Consider the following 25,512-nt stretch of genomic DNA (forward strand, 5'->3'; position numbering starts at 1 on the left):
TAAAGTGTTCACAACCTGATTAATAAATGAATTCAAACTATTGGTAAACCCTTTATAAGGGTAGTCTTATTGTAAAGTGGTACAGAAAAGCTTTTTTTAGACTGTGTTGGTCAAATGGAAACTTTCAAAATAAAGACCAAAAAGGTCATTTGTTGGAGCAGATCGGCCGGTGGACACTGGATGTGTTGTACTGACTTGTTTTGAGAGCCTTTACCTAAACATGTAGTGTTAATGTAATATCCATTTTAATAAGAGAAGGAATGGGATGTTGTTGCTGGCAATGTAAAGGTCACGTCAAGGTCACAGAAGAAGTTAGAAACTTCTAATCACTTCTGGCACAATCCCAACAAATGTGTGCAACTTTCTGTGTTGACTGGTTTTTTCAATATTATGGTTAGCATTTCTGTTTTAATGAAATAAGTAAAAGATTCAAGGTGAGTTTTATGATTTGCTTTGTTTTATGGGCAAATATCCCCTATTATAGTTACAGAAGTCTTTAATGAGTGACATATAACATTTACCTGTGTGATTTCTGGGGTGTGTAAAACTTGATTATACTGTAAACAATGATCATTTACAAGGCAAAAACTAAATATACAAAAACGGAAATGTCCTATTGTGGGTCTCAGAGAGTTAAGGCAATAGGAACTCACCTCCCACTGCAGGTGAGGGGGGATGTTTCGGATCTGAAGTTTCCTGGTCCTGAGGAGAGAAGAAGAACAAGAAGAGGGTAAATTTAGAGGTCATAAAATGAGCTCAAACTGAAGAAAACACAAAGAGAAGCTGCACGGAGGTGTGGGACTCACAGACAGAACTACTTATGATGTAAGAGTTAAAAAAGCATCACAGTGTGTGTGCGTGCGTGCGTGCGTGCGTGCGTGCGTGCGTGCGTGCGTGCGTGCGTGCGTGCGTGCGTGCGTGTGGTTAGGGTTGGGGAGAGGCCAGAAAGTGTCTTGAGCGACAAACAGGTGAAGAGAGGAAGGGAAGGGTGTTTGATGGAAACACTAACTGAAGGTCTAACATTGATCGTATATATGTCCTTATCATCAGCGCTAAGACTGTTTGTGTTGACATCATTAAAAAGGGTCTACTAAAATGTTGTTTTATTTATTATGTGCTGCAAACAACACATGTCACCCTCCAGAAAAGCATTTCCTCCCCAGTACGATGCTCCAAGATCAAACTATAGGTGACAGCTGACCACACTGCTCTAGGTATAAACCCAAAACAGGATACTTTTTTAGGTTAAGCTCAAATAATGTGATGGAAACCCTCCACCTACAATTGCTCAATATTATCAGGCAGATTTATATCATGATCAGAAGACAAACAGGAGTCTGATGTAGTTTTCGTTTGCTACACATTATTGGAAAGCAATGCTGTTTTCTGATCGATTCAAGTCATTCTGAATGATAATGAGCCGCTGCTTTTTGCAAGGAAAGTGCCCATTTTTAACCTAAACGTCTAAATGAAGTTTAGAACACTACGTTTTTTGCTGTATTTTCCTTCATTAAAAAAAATACAAAGTCGAGGCCATTTGTTGAGGATAGCCTCTTTAGCAGCAGCCATCAATATACAGCTCTGGAATAAATTAAGAGACCTCTCCAAATGTTTCTTGAATCTCTATGTATGGCAGCCATTCCACAGATAAAAATTGTCAGTATTTTATAGAATACAATATAAATAATAAAATAAGACAAAATGAAAATGCTGAAGCGGTCTCCTAATTTTTTCCGCAGCTGTATATTTTCACAGTAGTCTATCAGTGGTTTTGCATCCAGAATTAATAAAAACATTGAGGATTTTTATATGCCCTTACAACATTCAAGATTCAAATGAAATTTAAAGGCTTTAATGTTGTGTGCTAAGTAGCGTAAGTGGAGATTTGGCAATGTAAGACTTAAGTCCCAGGCTCCTCCAACAATGCAACATGAATATACTGTAGTTTCCCTACTATTTGTGTTTACATTTCCTATTTACAGTTCCCTGACATGTCCAAATTGCACATCATGGGTCCCCAGGACTACACCCACCAGGTGTGAATGGATTAACTGCTCTCAGGATGCACATGTGTAAAATAAAGCAGTGTTCTTGTTTATTACATGTCTCGGTGCCATTATTTCACGTTTGAAACAAGTTGTGCTTTCAAAAATTGATGAGGACATGTCCCCAGCATCCCGAGCGTAATGACACTATATACCTCAGAAAGAGAAGTTTAGGGCAGAAACAGGTGAGGGTTAAAATAAATAGAAGTTAGTTAATAACTAAAAATATGAAATATCTGGAGGCCCATGTCAGGTTCACCCAGATCTACAGGTTTACTGACAAGTTTGTGAACTTATACTGCGATACTTCATCATTCCCAATGGTATGCTTTGTGTTCCTGTAGATCAGCAGTAACAGACGGCTGACATCCGACACCTTCAGCGTCTCTTTCTGAGGTGTTGCTGCCTCCTAATACAGAATAAAATGTAATCGCATGGTGCTTTTTTAGTTCTGTTCATTGGCCATATGAGTGTCTGTTACAGGCAGTGACAGAACAGGGCCTAATGACCATGTTTAAAATGCTTGAAGTGGAAAAACTATGGCTACTCCGCTCGCTGTAGTCAACAGGTTGCGATCGCTAGTATCCCCTAAACATGGACCACCCGCCTTTGCTGACGTCACCTTCCCTATAGCCCACCATTATGACGCTTCAGTTCTGGTTGTTGGAGAACTGAATCAACAGCCAGTAGTGGGACAGCCTCCTGCTCAGCCACCCACACACAGGCTCAGTGGGGGAGGGGTGGTCTGCTGAACAGATGAGGGGATGTGTGCGATCTTAATCCTGTATTTTGCCGTCATGGTTATATCAGTCCATATGTTTGAATACTGTAATCATGAATGTGCGTATGTTCCTTAAGCTGCGTTTTGACCGTTAGCGCTTTACTGTTACGTACGGGAGTCCACGGTAAAGACCCTCCTCCCTTTAGCAAACAAAACATCAGGAACACAAAGCACCCCTCCCTTCTTTGGCGGTCCCTTGAGAAACCTCACATTTTGGTATTGTTTGTTGATTTTATTGTTATTTGTTTTATCATTGATGCAGCTTCTCAATCTAATTCTCCTAACAGGCCAAAAAAAATACAAAAAATACTTAAAGCACTTATTTTAATTTACAAAACAGGGTTGTCTTATTAAATGTAGTTAATCTGAATCAGAATACCTTTCACATAGTGGAAATTTACATAGTTACAGCAAAAGTGAAGAGCCAAAAAATATATATAATGATTAAGAGGCATGCTTAATATAAAAAATACACATCCAGGTGGACAACAAAAAGAACCAGTAACAGTGTCTTATTGTGATAGCAGCCAGGTAAACTATTGAAACCAAAACTGTTGTTACAGAATGATTACAGTAGTGTAATCGTAGATAGCAGCCAGTAATAATACTAATTACAAAGTGGTATGGGTGGGGTTAGGGTAAGATATCTCATGATTTTTAAATTGTGTTAGATGTCATTTGACCCTTCATAGTGTTTATTTGACAGATAGTGTACAGAATTGTATCTTTATCGGTCTACTTATTTTTACTTTTTAGTTTCTGTTTTATTTAGGATTTTGAGATATTTAATGTTTGATTACTCTTTTTAATTTTTTCAGGCGATGTGGAAGGTTGTTTTAACATGCTGCTTTGACGAAAAATGTGGGAATATCTTATGTTATGCATTTAGAGAACGACACTGCTGCTGGAAAAAAATATATTTCCCAATTTGGGATAAATAAAGTATCTATCTATCTATGATCAGCCACGTCTAGTGCTGAAACGTCTCGGGACTCCTTCTGAAACGGATTCCTACACCGATGTTTTCCATCTGTGGCATTGGTGCAGCACCTTTGACCCTCTTTTTCCTGAAGCTAGCCAAGCAGTGGTCCCTTTTTACCGCTCTTTATCCAAACCCCACCCAACTTAGCATCAATGGCCTTAAACCCCAACAACAACCATCCCCGATATCTCCACCCCAAATACTAAACCCCACCCAAAACCCCCAGGAGGCTCCAGCACATGAATAGTCTTTTGTGCATTCAAAATACCTGGCAACCCCCATCCAAAACACATACAAATGCTTTGATCCTTGATCAATGCTCAGCTATAATCGGCACCCCCCCCCCCAACAACCTATCAAACACACGTGAAAACAGCAGCATACCTTTCAAACCCCACGACACACACACATGCGAAGTCCCACCTTATCAACACATCAACTGCCCATTATGCTCTCCAATGCTCCAGCACAGCCCGCCCAAACACACACACACACACACATCCCAACCCCCAACAAGCCACCAAAAGTGAACTTGTTTGACCCCTACCATCGCCGCCTGCCAACCCATAGCCTATCCCATTGGCTGAAACCATGGCAACAGGTTTCTAATGGGCCGGCGAAAAAGATGGATGGCCGGTAGACGGACAACAGAATAACATGCCTAACAACGTGCTCGTTCACTCAGCTGTTATTCTCAAGCATCTTTTACCTCCCTGACTCTTTGTTGATACAAAGATGGAGAGACAAGTCAATGAAGCTTGAATACAGTCAGTGTGAACCTGGAAATGTTGAGTACCCCAAAGCTTTATGTCAGAAATGTATAGTACCGGTCCCCTGCACATAGAAACGGCCGCATGCTAACTTTCTATGATGGAAATTGCACAATTGGCCAAATACGCATTAATTAGCATATGCAGACAATAGCTAAAAAATTGCTTGGCCGATTTGGACAATTCTGGTGTGTTTTTTTTTTAAGTATTGAGGATGCTGAATACATTTCTGATAAAACAAATTGGTTCCCCTAAAAAAATTAATTGACACAAATGTAATCTAAATCAGTCCTTCGGGAGTACAAACTGCTATTTTTGATCCTGAAAATGTCAGAAATTGATTCAACTTCATCAATAACCTCCAAAACCACATTTTTTAAACCACTGTCCGCATATGCCAATTCATACTAATAAATGCAACTTATGCTAATTTTGCAAATTGCCCAACATATGCAAGTTAGAAAAAAAATAAATTAATAAAATTCCCAGTTTGGGATTAATAAAGTACTTCTTATCTTATCTTAGCATCCGGCAGTTTCTACGTGTCTGTATTACACATTCTTAACATAAAGCTCTGAGTTACTCTACATTTCTGGGTTCACACTAAGACTCTATGAGCTGACTCGTATGTCTTGGGTGGAAGGTAAAAACGGGGCCTTGGACATGAAGGTTTTAAATCCATGCTCAGCTCCAGCCGCCAGGGAAACAAAGAGCGAGGGAAGAAAGAAAAGAAGCAAAGATGATGAAAAGAGTGGTCCTCTAGGAGGAGGTGGAGGAGACGTGCAGAAGGAGAGGATGGTTTTCCTCTAGCAGGGGTCAAAGGCCAAGGGGTTGGAGCTCTTCAGACCAGAGCGAGGGGCCCTTGGACCCAGCGAGGCTTGTCTGTGTGTGAGCGCATGGGCCAACTCATTCAGCTCTTTATACTTGAAAGAAAGACAGCGTTTATGTTGCTTTAAATATCGACACCTGCATCAGGTCCAACCAGCAGAGGGATACACACCCTTACTCCAGATACACAGAGATGGGAAGTCTATTGTTAATATTGTTGCTAATGTTAACCTCTATGAGAGACAGCTGACCCATATTAGCCAACCACCCATCCATAACACCAATTCTTAAAAAAAGAAAACCATGCCATTCACAATTTAAATTACTTTGGTCCTAAATAAATTGAATCAATTGAATTGATTTGGTGCTTAAACCAGACTTAAAAAAATACATCCCTTTAGTTTATTTCATTGCTTGGTAAACATTCTCCTACCTTATTACCAGGCGGGTTGAAGGTAGAATATAACTGCACTTTGCAATTTGCCTGTCATCATATGACTTGAATTAAATGCTATTATAAAGACCTGAAATCAGCAAAAGTCCTCACTAAAATGCAGAGTCAATATTACAGCAGCTGATGGCTGAGCTTCTTCTGGTCTTGGTGGTTGGAGACTTACATACAGTGAGGGTCAATCTACAGTAGGGTAAGGGTTGGGGTTAGGGTTCGAATCCTGCCACAAGAAGCCCTGTTGTAGGCATGTCATATAGTGTCAGGGAGGATGTTGTACTCCTCAGATGCAGTGCTGTAAAAACACTGCAAAGCTTAAAGAAGTACCAATGGCCAGGTCTGTGGAGATTGAAGCTCTCTTATTTAACTCTTTAAACAACTACTTCCACCGTTTTAAACGCACAACCGAGTGCAACACCATGAATGTGTCCAAGACGAGACCTTCTTGCAGGTACGATTACAAGAGATATCAAGACTTTTTGCCTGGAAATGCTCCAAAGTTACATTGTACAATAGAGTCCACTTCAAACATACATTTCAAGACAATTTTGATGATTTTTTGGAGGACTTTTCTGTTGGGTCAGTAATAGTCTTTCAGCAGTCTTTGAAAGCCCTTGTTAGACCCCAGTCAGTGAACGCCCCCCTGCAGTGCCAGTCAGATATACTTTAAATCTATTGATTAATCTTACACTATTCTTAGGCCTCAATTCCCCCCTCCCCCAACATCACCAGAAGTCCTGATTTAAGGGGATATTTTTCAATATTTTCTTCCGTGGGATGTTCATCTCATATAAATTGTTCACCAGCCGCCATTAAAGTCAGCACCGTCCTATAATTTACAATTAATTAAATTACCGTCAAAGTCTACTTTGTGACACGTTTTTATGAAGCTAATTCTTTTTAATTGTTTAGTTTGGTTTAAAAGGTTATAAAGATAATATTTGATGTTTATTATTATTATTAATTAAATAAAAGGTAATTCACCCACAGAGCTTTTCGAAAAAGTGCGGAGTAAAAACACAGCTCCTTCTAAAAAGATGCATTATGATTGTCAGTGAATTTATTGTTTAAATTTTGTCGGTTCCAAAATGTGTGTGTGTGTGTGTGTGTGTGTGTTAGTTTAGTAAGCAGCGCTTGTTTTAAGCTGATTACATCTGAGACAGGCAGTCACATTAGCAGCTAAAAGGTCAATGACAGATGTTCCCAGAAAGAGGAGCAAAACACACACAGATACACATGAATAAAACAACACACACATTAACGTAGGCATGCTGCCATTCACATGTCATCCGAAGATCACACAAGGCTATGAATTCCAGGGAAAGTGTGTGTGAGCTGTTACTATCTCTCCACTCCCAGTGGGACATTTCAAGGTAGATGAAGACGTGTTTGACTGACACCTCTTCAAGCAAAGCGTATGCAGGTGTAAAATCAGGTAAACATGCCACACACATATCACAGAGGTAGTTTCATTACAAATGCAACACAGAGATGTCTGGTGTTACACTAGGACATATGTGTGGAGTCTTTGGTGGAAAAGATGAAGTGTGTTTTATGTATTTATTTTAAGTATTGCCAGTTCTGCACAACCCTCCGAATACTTTGCACATTTGTACACAAAGCTACCTCTCTCAGTATCTACATAACAATGTTGAACATATTTTGTTATTCTTTGCAATAGTATACTGAAGATAGTTTTTGGGTATATCCAGATTTCATGTAAATCGTTTTCTATATCTTTACTTATAATCGTTTCAAAAAAAAAAAGAAGCTTTTTTATTGATTTTTGTTGTTGTTTTTCTTCCTTTTAATCTTTAACTGTGTTTCTATATGCACCTTGTACACCAAAGTCCTCATATGTGTAAACTTACTTGGTATTAAACCTGTTTCCGATTCAGATTTCTGAATAGTGCTTAAGTAGAAGGTCATTTTTACTAAGAATTGCTTTAAATTTCCATTATTAATGTTAAATAAGGTTAGGATCTGCAGCGATGTAACACCTGGACACAGGACAACAGGAACCCACACTGAGTTACTTCCAGTGTGTTCAGAAAACAGCAGACTGCTCCATACTCTGCAAACGGCTCGTCCACTGTGTCAGTGCTTCAGTTGAGCTCCCCAATATACCACATGACTCCTGCTTTAAATTTTGTTTTTGTTTATATTTTCTGTACATTTTTTGTCCCAAATGTATATTTTTTACTTTATTTTTAAATGCTATTTTATTTTATTGTAATTACATTGCCTTGTTTTTATGCTGCTGCAACGAAAACATTTCCCAAATTGGGATCAATAAAGTAATTCTATCTACAGTATCTATCTATGACACACAATAAACTGATCGGCATTACAGACTGAATAAACAGCGACAGATCTCTGCAGCCAGGCTCAGTTTACATTCATATAATTTCGATGCAAATTACCCCTGAGCCACAAAATGTCAAAATCAACAAAGTTATTCACAATTACAGTTCAAAAAGTGTAATTCAATCAACATTTACAGGGGGTGATTTGCCGGATGTTTAGATACACTTTTGCTTTTATAAGAATTAAACAAAAAGATTTAACATGTCTTTGGACAGTAAAAGCCGTTTCCCCACTTTTTGCTGGGCTACCATCAGTAAACTTGCCATACATACCTATTATTAAGATAAGGGACAGAACAGGTCTTACATTGAAAAGTCTTCTTTATGTTTAAAATCAATACATTAATAATAATAAAAGTGCTTTAAAAGTGACATCTAAAGGACCTTTTGAAATTCATTTCACCTATTTCTTCTAATTATTTCATAATTAGGTCAAATGTGGGCTCTGTACTCAAAGGTTCATGTAACTTCACCTGTCCTTAAGAGGTCTCAATGTTCATAAATGCTACAAATGCATACATAAGAAATTTTAAAATTACGTATCATACATGACATTGGTTTACATTTTAAAGTGTTTCTCTCGGCAAGAGTTTTCCAAAATGTCAAACTGTAATTGGACATGGGGAACACTGTCCTTTCAGCTGTTCAAAGATTGCTATGCGGCTCCGCTGGCCTCATCAGTAGCTGCAGTTCAGAAAGACCCATACAGGGAGGCCATTACAAGCCTTTACAATACAGCTGGCTCTCAAATGTCCCCTTGTACCATGCACGCGCTGGCTGCAGGCTAGAGGAGCACACAAGTGCAGCGGGTTAATATTTCATGAGAGCTTTTTAGTCAGTATAAAATCTCAGATGAATTTTTCATTGTATGTTGAGGAACAAGTGGGCTGAGGCAACGAAACAACGTCACCCAGCGTGAATATTCCTATCATCTGATCCCATCCACCTGTCTTCTGCATAGCTCCATCCTCTACTTTCTGCTGCTGAGACGGCTTTTTCAGCTCTGGTGCAGGCATGAGTCCTCAACCCAGAAATGAGTCAGCATTTCAGCACTCTCTGGCTTCCTCGTCTTAAATTCAATAAATGTTGAATGAGTTTTGGTAAGAGTCCCAAAACAAAGTCTGTGGTTAACTTGTGAAATGTTTACGTTTTTTCTTCGACAATAATAGTGCCAGTAAACACAGCAATGGTGAGTGACAGAAGCTTTAACCTGTCTTAAAACAGCGGCTGCTGACAAATGTCTAAATGAAACTAAGATGTATTAGCTACTTCATTCTGGGCAATTCATTCACGCAAATTAGTTTTATTTTCTTCAAAATGTGTCCACCTTTCACGGCTCTATAAGGGTGCAGAGAGGAGAGGTCAGGCAAGGACGATCTGTGGGTTGGTTTCTACTACAGGTGATGCAGGTGCACAGTTCATCTCCATCTGTTAGAGGAAAACATTAATGCAATGGCCTAGGAAAGCGCAATGATACACCACCAGTGATACTGCTGCGCCCCCTTCTGAATACCCACAGTAGTTAAAGGAGGTTCTTCCTCAGGGGTGAAAGATTTGGATGTACCGTGAAGCTGTGAATAGATGTCATTGGCAGGAGGAGAAAGGAAGAGGAAAACAAGAAAGAGGATGCAGAAACAGGAAGGAGGACAGATTCCGTGTTAGATAACCTGTGTAGAGCATTGTGTGTACTGCCAGCTGTAAATATGTGGAGTTGCAAGAGTGTGAAAAAGAAGTGCCAAGGATAACGATTAATAGTATTGCTTCTTCTTCCCTATCAACAATCCATTCAACCGGCTATACTACTATAAAAACCTGAGGGGGTTTCTCATCTTCGTAACTTTTACAGGAATTACCATTCCCTGGGAAGAAGGAGATAGTATAAGTGTCTATGTGTTTGGTTTGTGAAGCACTTTGTGTATAGAAAGTGATATTTGAATTAAGTTTGATTTGATAATATACCTGGTTGCTACTCTGTATGACCCTTACTTATTCAGCCAATCAGAGCCCTGATGCATCCCTGGTCTGCCCATTCATTCAGAACTTGCACCTTCACCTAACAATCAACTCACTTTAAACTAAGTCTGAAACATTGATCACACATCATGTGAGCAAAGCTACATCCTTTCTTACTGCTCTATAAGAGTGGAAAACAGGACAGGGATGCAGAGAGAAACGGAAGCCCTCATCACTCCCTGACTGGCCCAGATTTATAGGGGAAAGGTCATCTCACTCACTTGCTGCAATCTCATTGGTCCACTAACAACAACTCAAGGATGAATTTTGCCCAATCAAAATGTAATAATGACGCCACTATGAGCATGGAGCTAACAGCTCAAACGCTATCTTCAAAGGCACTCAAGTATACAATATTAATGTGTGTGTGTGTGTGTGTGTGTGTGTGTGTGTGTGTGTGTGTGTGTGTGTGTGTGTGTGTGTGTGTGTGTGTGTGTGTGTGTGTGTGTGTGTGTGTGTGTGTGTGTGTGTGTGTGCGCGCAGTGCCGTTTCTACGTTTCTGCCGCCCTATGCAAGACGCTGTTTGGGGGCCCTATTTTTCAAACTACAATTCCAAATCTTTTAAGATGATCTGTGGAGATGGATCAATCTGTTACACTTTAAGAGGAAAACAGGCTTAATTCAAGAAAACCTCTCCCAAATTCAAATTGAATATCTAAAGTTGACCAAAGCAATTGAAACTTACAGAAAATTATAATAAAAGGTAAACAATGGCATTAGTGTGATCATAATAGCCAGCTTTAATGATACGTATTGCTCTTTTTTTGTAATAACACTAGAATCTACAGTTATAAATTGAGTATAAGTCAAAATGTATAGGACAATCTTTCTTAACACAGAGATCATTCATAATTCATATTGCTATATGAATAATCTACTGCTTTACTTCTGCTGCTACTACTGCGACTAATTATAATAATACGTTTTATTTATAAAGCACACTTCACATTGTAGGCCTATAAATGAACAACATACAAATTGTAATACATTAATCAAATAATAATCCTAAAGCAATGTCAGTGTGGAAAATATTTAACACAAAAGATGTCTAAGACTGAGAGGCGACACCCACCGGAGATATTGAGCACAGAGTAGAGGTAATTAACAACGTGTAGTGTTAGATATATTTATACACTTGTAGCATCTCGCTATAGGAATACGAGGAGGCTCCGTATCTCTTTTGTCCGTGAGTTTATTAACTGTTAATATAGGTTACAGTCGGCCGTAACCACGCCAAAACAATAAAGAGGCAAGTTAATGTTCACTCTAAAATGCATAATCCGTTATCTCTATCGCAGCATTCCCCTGTCCCGGTCTCTAGGAACCGCCATTCTCGACACCCAACCAATCAGAAGATACTCTCTCACACACCTCACAGCCACAAGTCACAAGAACTGTCAATCAGAAACAGTGACACGTTCGCTGACATTCCGTAGAATGTAAAAAAAACTTTGAATAATAAAACATTTATAACCAGCTCCCAAAGCGTAATATTACAGAGCTACCACGAACATAGCAGGTGTCACTTCTGTCAATCACTCCAACAGCACAGTCCATTCACATGACAATTTTAACCCTCTCGTAAAGCAAAACCTGTATCAAACTTTGTTTTTTTTTGCATACAAACAATCCTAGCTCTTATCAATTAGGCGGATGCTAGCTGAGGCTAGCAGAGCTAACCAGCATGACAAAAGTACCAACCTTGCTCAAATATGGGCTAACTTTATAGCTATTCCCTCCACCCCAGAAGTGCATTTACATCATGAACAACTGCCATACCCTTATTCTCCTGTGAGCGTTTTTCTTCTTCAGCTTTTTAAATGTTCATTTTTTCTGAACCAGAGGGATATGTCCGTTTGGATGCCATTATTATCCCATTACGCTCGTTGCGCTACCGTTATTCTCCTCCCTGACGTGCCGTGCGGCTGTCAGTCCTCCTATCATACCTGTCGGCAGATGTCACTCATTGCTTGAGAGCCCAACGATGATTGGGACTTGTTTACCAAACAAACACAAGCCACAGCTTTGCTATCATTGCAATTTAGTTTTGTAATATCCTTCATTTGATTTGTAAGCATATAATGCTTCACTGAACACATGAGGGGTCTTGGCTTTCTACAAATAAAGACGGCTTATTTTAAATCTCCCCAAATATATTGAGGCTAAACATTCGTATGAGGGCCCCCTAGTGGCTGCAGGGGCACTATCCATCCGCATAGTCCGCATATAGGAAGAAACGGCTCTGTGTGTGTGTGTGTGTGTGTGTGTGTGTGTGTGTGTGTGTGTGTGTGTGTGTGTGTGTGTGTGTGTGTGTGTGTGTGTGTGTGTGTGTGTGTGTGTGTGTGTGTATCCTATATACTTCCCTTAGCTTTTTCTGTATTTCCACTTAGTAAATGTATCTACATTATTTCCTTTTATGATTATTGGATTTATTTATTTGGGATTTGTTAGGAGTAAAGGATTACACATGTTCCCATATGGGCCTTAGTAGGTTAGCAAAATTATATTGACAATAAATATATCAGGTAAACATTTTTTTTTAAATTTTTGAATTTTTTAACATATATAATGATTACTATAATGTATGCTCCCACCACGTCACAGAAAAAAATACTACATGCAGCTTGGCAGTGCAGTATTCCAGCAAAAAAACACATGGACATAAACTACATAGTATCAATTAGAATAAAATACGCATAAGAAATGTTTGTGAGACTCTTGTGTCTCTCATGTTATAAAAGTTTAGAACTGTAAAGGGTGATTTAAGGAAGATTATGGCGGTCACAATGTTAGTAAAGAAGGGGGGCCTCAGGTCTGGAATTGATTTATGGTAAAAGAAAAAAAAATCGAGAAAGAAGGGGGGGTGCAACAGCAGGGTCAAAGTTCAGGCTCTGTTCTCCACTATGACCCTGCCTGCAGCTCGTGCGACGGGCCTCCATTTTGGAGCGGCGAGATCTCCATTTTGAGAAGGTGAAGTGGCTTGGCTTTGCGTTATGTAATTGCAGTGACTTTTTTCATTTTTTTTAAAACTGAAAAATAGACCACTTCCACCTCCCTTTTCATTTTCTGACGTTTTCCTCCGCGAGAAAAAGCCGCTGGTTGGCATGCATTGGGAGAGCGTTCATGTGTTATTGAGCGTGCAGCACGGAGGTGCTCGTGCTGATAGTGGAGTTTCGTGCAGAGGAAGTTCACTACATGACACGAGAGGAATGGTGGCGTGGATGTTTCCTACATGACACCGCCAAGTGAAGCCTGCTACTTGTTAGGTGCTCAGCATCTTCTCCAGCCCGCCCCCCTTCCTCTACTCGCCATTTTGTGATGCTCATAGCCATTTCATGTGACGGACAAAGTGCGGGGCGGGAGGCCTGCAGGAAGCCAGTGTTGTGTGTTTGGCTCTTCTTTAAACCCTGACTTGAAATGAATATAATGTCCGTGTGAAACAGTCCTAATGGAGTTTAGAGGAACATCAAGTTAAAGGTGACATGTGTTCGGCCTTGTAGGCTGGAGTAAATATCACTCTGACTGATGTCAGTATAAATGTCGGTCCTCTCGCTACATTGTTGCGCTGCAGAACAAAGAGATGGTTCTGCACCGAGGACGTGCACTCGAGCTCCAAGCCGTAGAAAGACCGTTAGAGGACAGTTAACGAATATGGATTGTCTCAACGGTGTTCCCCACCTAGACACGAGTGAGCACGGCCATTCTGTGTTTCACCACCACACCCCCTCTCTTTATCTCTCTCACACATACACATTCTACATGTGAAAGCCAGTAGGCGGCCATTTTGACCAACGCCCATTTACTACAATGAGTGTGCAGTCACATGACAGCGTAGATTCAGAGCACATACACATGGAGGAGGAGGGGCAGCACATGCACCATTACATGAATCTGAAGCAGGGGGGGCTTTGCCGTCTGCAAAATCACATAGCTATATCTATATAAAATTCCTCCGTACACATAATTGTTCGTACTCTCCTGTCAACACAACAACAAGGGCGGACACACCTCCCTCCATGTGCGCTGAATTGTGACACTCCACCGCTATATAGAAACTACGAATCTACGGGAAACAATAAATCCTGAATTATTATAATCTACAATATTTGGACACCAAGATAATGCAGAGTGCGTATATGTAGAATAGAGCAGCACAAGCACGTCTCTTCATTCATAACGAGCGTTAAGACTACTCGGAAGTTACTTCAGCCGCGCAAGGGACAAGGGGACAGGGGGGCGTACTGCAGCCCTGCGATGCGGGGGGAGGGGGTTATTCTATATAATGTGTGGGGGTACTCCAGCCAGGAGGAAAAAAAACAGGATTTCTCTCCCAGGGTGAAGCCACTCGTCCCTGCTGAAGCACCGGCTGTAGCTCCCGTTACATCCCCGTGCCGCCTCCCGGGGCTGCCTGGCCGCGGAAAGATGTGGAATGAAATAGCATAGGCTACAGATAACATTTCCAAACACAGGGCTGTTAAATTAAAAACGAAGCGGCCTGAGTAGCCTTCATTTGTTTCTAATTTACAGGCTGTTATGTGGCAGAAAAGTTAAACGGGTGTCAGGTGATAATTACTGGATAGAATATAGTGCCACGTTCTCGGTACTCATATGAAGGAGCAGTATATTTTCATGTCAGAAATGTTTCTAAAGTCACCACTTAACCTCAGCTGAGTGCACACAGGATATAACCTAATTGATGTATTGTTAGAATTATTGTTATAATTAAAATGTAGTTTCCTAATGAGAGGAAGCGATCAGAACATTAGGACTGGAGGATAGTGGAACATTTGAAATAACCGAAACTACTTTCTAGCAAGTCAGTGCGCAGTACGAACACTGCATTTCCGAAACTATTATCATCCTTGATTGAATATTTAACTGTGATTAAAACACACAAGAGAAGAAAATTGTACCAGATTTGTACAACCAAATAATTCCAAGCTCATTATTTTTCATGTCCGGCCTTTAGTGATATGGAGAAAATGTTTTCTGCGGTAGAATCTCTTCTAAAAGTGTCAATTATTTTGTAAGTGTTGTAGGAAAGCTGTCACAGAAAAAGCTAAGGCTGTTCCTTGAAATATGTTTTGTCTTTTAAACTTCAAGAACATTTCACACAGAAAAGACAAAAACGAAATAAATAATAACGAAAAAGGACCAAAAAGTATTTTAAATAATTTCTGAGTATTTCACTGAATCTAACTGAATCACTACATTAATACACTCTTTCAAATCTCATCAAATCAAGAAATTAGGCTTAAAAAAGACAAAGAAAATACTACTAATTTAAGACAATAAGTGTGTCATATATTGGTTACATTTGAGATTACATATATTTGTCATTTTAGGGCATGTATGAAAAGCATGTCAAGTTCAAAAACATAATTCACAAATATTCACAACTGGAAATAAATATTAGTTTTAAATAAAGTGTGAAAACATTTCTTAAACACATAAAAAACTAAAAAGGACCTAAGAGAATAATAACATCTGGATGATAATAGAAATGTCATTGTATTCCTAATAATTTATGACATTTCTTACCACTTAATATATCTGTGAAAACTACAGATACTCAGTAATGCAAACCATGCTTTCATTGTGCTGTTTAAAAATCTGCAGAAAACTAAGAAAATCTGCAGGAATAATAGTTTAACGTTTGGAAATAAAAATGACATTCAGTCATTTAAGCATTTACCTGTGCCTTTACAATGTTAATTCCTGAACTTAGTTGAATAGTGTGATTATATTAAACTATAGTATATATATATACATATAATAATAATAATGCTCTCAATAATAGCAGATTCTAAAGTAGGAACAATGTAAACATTTTTCAAATAATTATTTTATTGTGTTTTTTATTGTTGTGATCATAAACTCATTTTTTCCACAAATTCACTTACATCTTTATCGGAAAATTAAATGACATATTGTGGTAATTTTGATTTAGAATCACGCTCATGTCATGGCTGCTGAAACAAAACAATACAACATTTGCATTGTCTTCCTTTCTTATAGTTCCAGGACTCAGTGAAGGCAGCGCGGCCTCCTCCTAAAAAACAAAATGGGGGAGAAGGAGGAAGGGGGGTGGGGGGGGAAGGAGGAGGAGGGAGTTCCTGCTTTGTCTAAATGAGAGCGAGTATGTGTGACGTCAGCCTTCACTTTGTTTTGAATCGGCAAGGAACAGGGCGGGACCAGCAGCAGCCAATAGCGAAGCAGCAAGGAAAGGGGCCCGTCTCCACACTAACACATTCACACACACACACGCGCTCACACACCTCCTTGGCTCGCACAGCGGCGTTTGCTGCTGTGAACAGCAGAGGGCCAGAGTCTCAGAGCGGCTCACTACAAGTTTCAGACCACAGATACACATGATGAGCTGAGCACTGAGGAACGGTTCATCAGCAGAAAACCTCAGAAAAACAATGGAAAGTTCTACTGCTACTTCTACTGTTGCCTCTACCAATGCCGAAACTACCTTTACTATCATCAATTCATTAAGGTTTATTTAAATAGAAAAAAATCATTTGTTTCAGAGGGCTTTACAGTTTATACAGAATATGAATATGAAACCCTCTGTAGTTTGACCCTCACTTCAGACAAGGAAAACATTCCAAAGAAACCCCCCACTTAATGGGAAAAAATGGAAGAAACCTCAGGGAGGGCAACAGAGGAGGGATCCCTCCCCCAGGATGGACAGACATGCAATAGATGTTGTGTGTAAATCAAAAAGATGATACATTTACAACATAGAGAGTCCACATGCTGTGTAGAAGAAGATGAAGAAGAATCCAGGTGGTTTCACTATAAGAAGTTCTACTGCAGTCACTTCCAATACTACTGCTAAAGCATGAAAGACAGCTGTAATGAATACTATACCCAGAAATGAGTTAGTATTTTAGCTTCCAGGCTGCCTTATGTCAAAGTCAATGGTTTTTTATGTGGTTGTGAATGACTGAAGCATTTCTTAAAAAGTGGTCAATGAGACTGTAGTTTGTTTCTAGCCTAACATAAGCTTATTTCTTCTGGGGATTGCATTTACACTTAAATTATTATAAAAGTGGTGTTAATATGTGGAGTTCATCCTGCTGAACAAAATGTGTAAATATCATAAATGTGTGTTTGCAACAGAGATTATTTTTTATGCTTTGCGATGCTAACTTGTGGGTGCAGCTACAAAAATACATTATCACAGCACCACTCTAATACGACCTTTGAAACACTACCACTTCTACTACTATTGCTAATTATGTCATAATACAACAAATAATTCCACTGCTGCAACACTACAACTATCTCTACAATTTACAGACCTGCAGGAAATGCTTGGCTCATTAATGTTAGAATTTTGGGACTCATAGAGCTTCAAATCAAATCCTTGTGACTGTGAGAGTCCTTCAAACATGAAAAGGCACATTGACATAGATGAAAAGCAAATAAGTGAAGGTAGGTCAATTAGTTTTGGGACCAATTGATGTTTACATGGCCCTGAGAACAATTATTCTGGCAAAGCCATGTCATTAAAAGCAAAAATGGTATACCATTAAAGGTAAATGGATTTCATGTGCTATACTCAGCGCTTTTACAAGTCAGCCTTCACATTCACACACATCTATTCGGAAGCAGCCATACCTGCTCACAGCATACATTTTGCTTTGAATTTCAAGCTACTGTACACACTTTTTTAAATGTATAGCACACTTTGTTTAAATGTTTACAGGATTTGTATATTAGAGAGATTTTGTATTTAGTCAAAGTCCACTTTATTGTTTCCACATGTTATACGTGTTATACATACAGAACATTGAAATACTGTTTCTGGCAGTCCCACAGTGCAAATATAAACAAGAACATATAACATAAAAAGATAAGAGCCTAGAAAAAAGGGGGGGGAGTAATTAGGGGTATACGAAAAAAAACTAAGTAATATATACATATATTAGACACAATCAACACAATTTATTTTGCATAGTGTTTAGATACTCCTCTTAATATACTGTATGTATTTCTCACTGATAATATATTGTTTTTGCATTTTTCTTCTGTTTGTTAGAATATTATTTGTATTTTATTCTATTCCATTCACACATATTCCCATTTTAGGTACAATTTGGGGTTTGGTATCTTTCGCACAAAGTCTACTTTTCACACACTTAAACCTGATCACTTCTCAAACTTTATTATTCCTAGCTGCTGAAATCCAGAGCACTCAGTCGGGCGAATAATCTGCCGTTTTCACAAACAGGGACTGTTCCATTGTATCCAAAAATACACTTGTCAATCATCCTGTCAGAGTAGGTGCGTTACATTTGCGTCTGTTCTGAGTGAGCCCGAGTCACCCTACACACACACCTCCAGACCACGTGAGCAGGCGCAGTGGATGTGATATGGCACACCCCCGACTTGCACACACCCCCTTTAGAGAGGGGGGAGGGGAGGCAGAGGGAGGTTTAACAGTTGGTGCGCTGGATGGAGGAGGGGGCTCTCTCATTCCTCCTCTCTTTCCCTTCACTTCCTTCCTCTGCAGCACATATATGTCTGCATTTCAATGTGTGTGTGTGTGTGTGTGTGTGTGTGTGTGTGTGTGTGTGTGTGTGTGTGTGTGTGTGTGTGTGTGTGGGTGGGTGGGTGGGTGGGTGTGTGTGTGCGTGGGCGTGTGCGTGTGTGTGTGTGGGCTGCAGCACATGCCTGTATGTGATCATGTGACCAGCAGGCATCGCCTCCATTTTAACTCTTGAAGAGGAGACGGAGAGAGAAAAGGATCATGGGAGAGAGGATAAGCTCCACAATAAAATCATAATTTAAACAAGTATTGTGATAAAACTTCCTCTGACTGCAACCCCATCCACAATAAGGGCCTCAGGGGGTCCTCAGTCGGGCCCCAGCATAAGCAGAGAGTGGCCAGATGTGTGCAGTGTTCAAACCTCTCTCCTAGTGACACTAACGCCTCTTTCATACAGGATTCCTGGTTAGTCACCGGGAACACCTTCAGGATTTTCACCATATTCAGGAACATTTTCATGCAGGAATACATGGGGGGGGGCAGCCCTGCCAATGAGAGGATGATACACACATGGAGGCCACCACTGTAACACTCAACAGAGGAAGAAAGCTGTTTTTTTTTAGCTGTGCAATTAACAATGTGTTTTACTGTACTTTATTTGTCTACTGTAAACCTAACTGGCTTTTTCAATACTTTATAAATCCAATTGTTTTTTTAGGGTACTGCTACATATTTTTTCACCATATCTGTTTATCGCTTATCGGTTTATAAATGGTTAATGTGTACTTTATTTAAAAAGTCTCCACTGATACAAAAAGTACAAACTTATACTTCTTTTATTTCTTTGCTGCACTAATGCCGTACATTTAAATGATTTCTGATTCTGAATCATGTACAGTTTCTCACTTTTAAAACCAACCGAATGTCCTTCAAATCATTTCTGATAATATTAATTAAGCAATAATGGTGGATTTTGTAGAGTGGTGTTCCTATCTTAATACACAATGTGTGCATGGTTATATGTGCATTTTTTAATACTTTTTATGCCACTTTGATTGCCACTAATCTGTAATATTCAACTAGTATGTGGGACTAGTCAAATCACCTCAAATAAAATAAAAATATTACCAAGAAGGCTCAACAAGCTTTAGATTTGAAAGCCTGTGATTGGTCCATCATCTAGCACTCACTGCTTTCAATCACAACACAACCATACCAACATTTTCCTGTTCACTTGTACCCCTCCCGCAATTCTCAGTATGCTGACAGTGTTTAGGGAGCTGATGTTGAATAAATCACTTGATCAAATAAAAATTGCTACATTGAATTGAAAAATGAGAAACTGGCGTAGATAGAGCCAAAAATAATCATGACTATCAGGCATGTTGTTCTGTTTGCTTCACTGTTGTATTCAATTATTTCGTGTTCTTCGCAGACAGACAGTGAGTCATCAGAAAACATTGGCACTTAAAATGCTACACGTTCATTTTAGAATAAAATTCTGTGTCTAAATATAGTGCATCCACACTCTCATCATTAACTAGCACATTACAAATGTCCTTTGACCATCTAATTCCACTTCCTTCTCCTTCAACACTGGACCTCTGGACCACTTGAGGGAAATATAAATGCAATAAAGTTCTGAAACATTGTCACATGAGTCGTAATCAATATCATTTTTTTAAATAGACCAATATCAAAAACAAATTCATTTCATGGTGCTGTACATCATACGTCACAACACCCTTTGACCTTAAAGCCTTCGAGCAGACAAGAAACATCTCATGGAAGAATATACACAATAACCGGGGAAACAATAATCCATAATTAAATTACAACATAGAAAATCCACATGAAAAAAAGTATTATATGTTTTATAAACTCATTATCACTCAGGGTCATAGAGGCAGGGTTTAATATCAAATGTAATAAAAGCAAATTGGTTGATTTTTGGTTCTTTATTGTAGAAAGTATTCCTTGCACCAGTGCGATCTGAACAAAGCAGTCTTTGAGATCATCTAGCCACCAGGCAGGAGATCCCCACAGCATGTGATGCAGGAAAGAAATGGAGGGGAACATAAGGAAAGTGCACAGGGTGAATACGAATAAAAGGAGGTCTGAGAATCACAGAAATAACTCCAAAGAGATTTGTCTGTATCTCTGTTTCTCTCCGCAGTATTATATATTTCTCATCACATATGGCCTTGTTCCTACATTTCAAACATTAGGATCAGTTATACTTCTTTTTGCATTTTTATACTATGCTATGTTGGTTCATATTATTCACAAACAATAATATCATTTGTTTTCATTATTTCAACATGCATTACTATGACTCATTTCGACACTATAAGTTCTTTGACATCCTGTACAATGACATTCTTTTAAATATTCCACATACTACACTATTTATTTCCTTCATATTGTTTAACAAACTATGACTATTTTCTTTTTTACATAACGGGACTTTCTTCTATATCGTGACTTTTCTCATATTTTTTCACAAAATAAACTATGATTTTTTTTTCACTAACAGCATGATACACAGTTGGTGGGTGAGTTGGAAAGACATTCCAAGGAGAGACATTACTGAGTTGCATTATGGGAATTATGGGATGCACCATTTCTTCAGCTTGACATAGGGACTAAAAGTCAGACTGCTGCTGTGTCTTTACCACTTGGTTTTTCTGTTGTCTAATTGAAGAACACGCTAAATCTCTAATGTACCTCTTTTTTATTTTCATTTAGAGGATGCAAAGAAACATTAACAGTGACCTTGAGGCAAGAAGAAATACATTTGTAAAACTACTTTACTTTATAGTTTGAGATTGGACATGTGGATAAGGCCTTAGGCCACACTTGTAATTCCTGTCTGTAGATTCATGTATTTATTCATCTATATTTGTATGATTTACATTTCTATTAAGTCATGCTTTGGTTGAAGAGGCCTATTGTTCTAAATTATTTGATATTTTCTACACTACCATTGCTCATAACAATTGCATTCTAATGGAGAAATGGAGAATGCACAGCACTTAGAATGGTTGGCTAAGAATGAATACATCACATTTTTTCTGGTTGATCCGAATTTGTATCTTCATGGGTTATTGCACTCATTGTAAGCCATTTGGATAAAAGCATCAGCTAAATGAAATGATATAAATATTGTACGTTTATTTAAATGTTAATACTGCAACGGTTGTTGTTTCACACATTCAGCTCCTGTTAACACCACCTTTACGGAGGAAAACTTCCATTCACCCTCAGATTACGGTCTGTGGCCTATTTAGTGAGATGTAGCCTGCACTGCTTTAAAAACATGTTCACAACCAAGAGCTTAAAATGCAGCTTATTAAAATAAAATACATTTTTTAAAGATAATATTCCTTTTAAAACGGTATTGTTTGTAAAGATTCAGACCAGGCTATATATCAATGAATTGCACACTAACGGATTTACAAGTATTTTAATGATTGATTCCTTAATCACTCCTTAATGCACACAACAATATTTATCACTCTTCCTAAAAGTTAAATTAATCATGTGAAAAAATAAGTGTCTCGGTATATGTGTGACGCATGCACATATATTTCTTGTTCTGGAAAAAAATCCACAAATATATGTACTTAAAAGCAAATATTTTGATAGTGTTATAAACTGTTGCTGGTGTGTGAACTTCTGTGTGTGTGTGTGGGGGGGGGGAGCGAGGGGTTTATAGCCAATCAGATGTCTCCTTGCTTTCAACCAATCACAATTACTTCCAATTTAAAACCTCATGCACAGGGAGGGAACCTTGATTTAACGCAACCTTTTATTTACAATAAGGTAAAAATACTAGATGTAAGAGGGGTAAAGGAAACTAGTCGGACAGATACAGGAGCTTTGGCCAGCTGTCCAAACATCTGTATCCAAAGTAACTGGATTAGAAAGAAAAGACCACTGGCATCATGAGTGTTGTTATTTAATAAGCTAGGTTTGCAAGCAGGTAACTTATTAGCTCGAGTTATCCTGAGGAATCTGTGCACACACATGCAGAGGAACCAGGAAGAGGACAGGGCAGGAAGTTCTATATGCGAAAAGAGCAACAAAAGAACTCCTCCCAGCCAATCAAAGCCCAGCGTGACACGCCTCCTGGCCAATCAGAAGCATGGACTCTCTATAGGCTCCCTTAATCTCCACTTTTTTCTCATTACTGGTGAAAAAATGTCAAGAATTTAGGTCCAAGGTGCAATGCCCTCACTCTGGCCCCATCACACACACACACACACACACACACACACACAAACCGATACACACACCTATCCCCAAGAGTTGTTGTTGTGGTCAGAAGAGGTTAAAGTTGAAAGGTCATAGAATAAAAAAGAAAAAGTTGAAATTAGGAGAACTTTAAATCTAACTGATCTAACAAATAAGACAATTGGTTTAATTGAAAATAATATTTTGAACAATTTTGATTCATAATTCAATTGAAAGAAAGGGGTTTTTAATCCGCTACCATAATGATTACCAAAAATGAATAAAAACATCACATTGGAACTCATAAAGCCTTTGATATATTTCTAAATTGTTTCATAGCTTAACCTTGTAGAAGAGTTGTAAACATTTATTTTATTTAAAGGTAGAATATCTCAGATTTTAGCAGTAGAGGTGTTATCTTTGTGAAAGTAGTTCCTGAAATCCTTGAACATCAGAGTAGTTCTGTTTTTAGCGTTGCCCTCAGATTGTTTGTTACTAAACCTAAGTCAAAGATCTTCTTCCAGTCGTCTTAATGGCCGAGTCAGTTCAGAGGTCTGAACTGACTCAATGTAATAAATTGTAAAGAACACACAATCATGAATCATCCTTCATTCCTCTGGTACCTCTAACATGTCTCAGTGAGGAAAAGTGTGATTCAGAGACCCTAACTTTCCTTCAAAGCTTATCCTGGCAAACGCACACATCCTGTAGCCAATCAAACCATCTCCTTTTACAACAACCCCGCCCCTCCTGCACTCCCATCCAATCAAATTGCTTCCTCTTATAAAGATAAGCACTTTATTGATCCCAAATTTGGACATGTTTTCGTTGCCGCAGCAAAGTATTGCACATAATTAGAAAACAAAGAGTAGAAAATAAACAATTATACAATATAAACATCTCAAAATAGAAGATAAAACAGTGCTAAAAAAAAGCGAAAATATAAAAATTGACAGTGAAGATAAAAATCTGTAAAATATCTGACAAATAAAACAAGCATCCCAAGTGTCCGATTTGAGAAAAAATACAGCCATTTATATTGTGCTTTTAGAGCCGCACAACACCAAAACATGGCCCTGTTGCTAAGGCGGAGTATTTGAGTTTACTGTGAAAGTAAATAGAAATTGTTCCTTTTTAGAAGGAAATGGATCATGTAGAGTTCATATGTTTCTTTGTGTTTAAGTGTAGAAATGTGTCTGATGTCCCGATAATGAGTGAAGTGTGTAAGATACCTCATCATGTATGAACACCACCTCTCTAAGCTTCTGTGAGACATATCCATTTTAAGTTACTGTGGACTGAAGCAGTGGTTCATTTGGGTTAAATAAATACCAACACACCACTATATATATATTGAAATATCCCTTGCATTTATAGTAGTATAATATGCAGATTTTGACTTAACTTATAATTAGATTTATTTAATTGTTTGTATTTTATTTGTATTGGACATTTTTGCATTAACTTCTTTGGATACATGTTTGTTTTAATTTATTGCACATTTTATTATTTTACTTTTATTTGATGTCTTTCTAAAATGGAACAACCCTCAGAAAACCCCAAAATATATTAAAATGTTATTTCATATCAAATATCTGTCATTCATATCAGGATTCCCTCATGGTGTACAAGGAACATTTAATAATATATTTTTATTTTAAAATGTTTCTTGATCTAAAGCAAGAAGTCATAATCAACATTTATGAACTTACCTAGTACAAGAAACAATGATTTTTACTTGTTAAATGATCGGGCAATAATAATAAAATTAAAAACATTATATATAGATCACCTTATACACAAGAAATTAATCCCTGAGTGCCTTACAAAAGAGAAATGCTAAAGCAACACATTTCAACACTCAATGTTTCTGGGATTGAGTTCAAAACAATTTAATATTGTTTAAGCTGGTTGTGATTTTGATTTATTTAAAAAGTGACACGGTTAGAGCCCATTCAGGACAGAGTAACAGAAAAGACACATTATAGGAATAAAAAAAGGAATCTGCATTTTCTTGATAAAACCATATAAACATGCTTTCCAATGACTGTCAGGGAATTCTGAGATATCCACATAACATTATAGTAGACAACAAACATAAAATCATATAAATCCTTGGAAATAATTACTGGTCAATGAAAGATTGTATTAATTCAACACAAAAAATCTGTGACGTATTTTTTTAGAAATGTTCTTTTTGAACTGATGCACACAATTTTACTTCCTATTTGGAAAGATACCTTTGTGTTTATTAAACGCTTTCAAAAGCTACAAAAACTCACTGATACTGGGCATTAAAATAGAGTTTGCATCAGAATTGTATGACAAATTCTGGGATTTCATTTAGAAACAGTTATTTTCAGAAAATACTAACTATCACAGTGTGTGTGATCATAATGTGATGTGTTGCTTTCATTAGGACTTTTAATGAGGATGATATCTTCCCAGTGATGCCTTATTACTGAGGACAGCAGCTATATGCTAACACTGTCACTATGTTACTGATAATAATCAATATTTGTAACTTTGCAATGACGTGA

General features: G+C 38.3%; 1 protein-coding gene across 1 annotated transcript in view; it reads right to left on the reverse strand.

Moving 5' to 3' along the window:
- The window catches only part of igf2bp1 (insulin-like growth factor 2 mRNA binding protein 1), a 52,055-nt gene that overhangs the window by 14,768 nt on the left and 11,775 nt on the right, over positions 1-25,512 (reverse strand). The window contains exon 3 of the mRNA XM_063904365.1: positions 654-702. Within this exon, the coding sequence (XP_063760435.1) occupies positions 654-702 (49 nt within the window). The remainder of the gene's footprint in view (positions 1-653; positions 703-25,512) is intronic.

The sequence above is a fragment of the Eleginops maclovinus genome, chromosome 16, assembly GCF_036324505.1.
Source record: "Eleginops maclovinus isolate JMC-PN-2008 ecotype Puerto Natales chromosome 16, JC_Emac_rtc_rv5, whole genome shotgun sequence".
Classification (NCBI taxonomy): domain Eukaryota; kingdom Metazoa; phylum Chordata; class Actinopteri; order Perciformes; family Eleginopidae; genus Eleginops; species Eleginops maclovinus.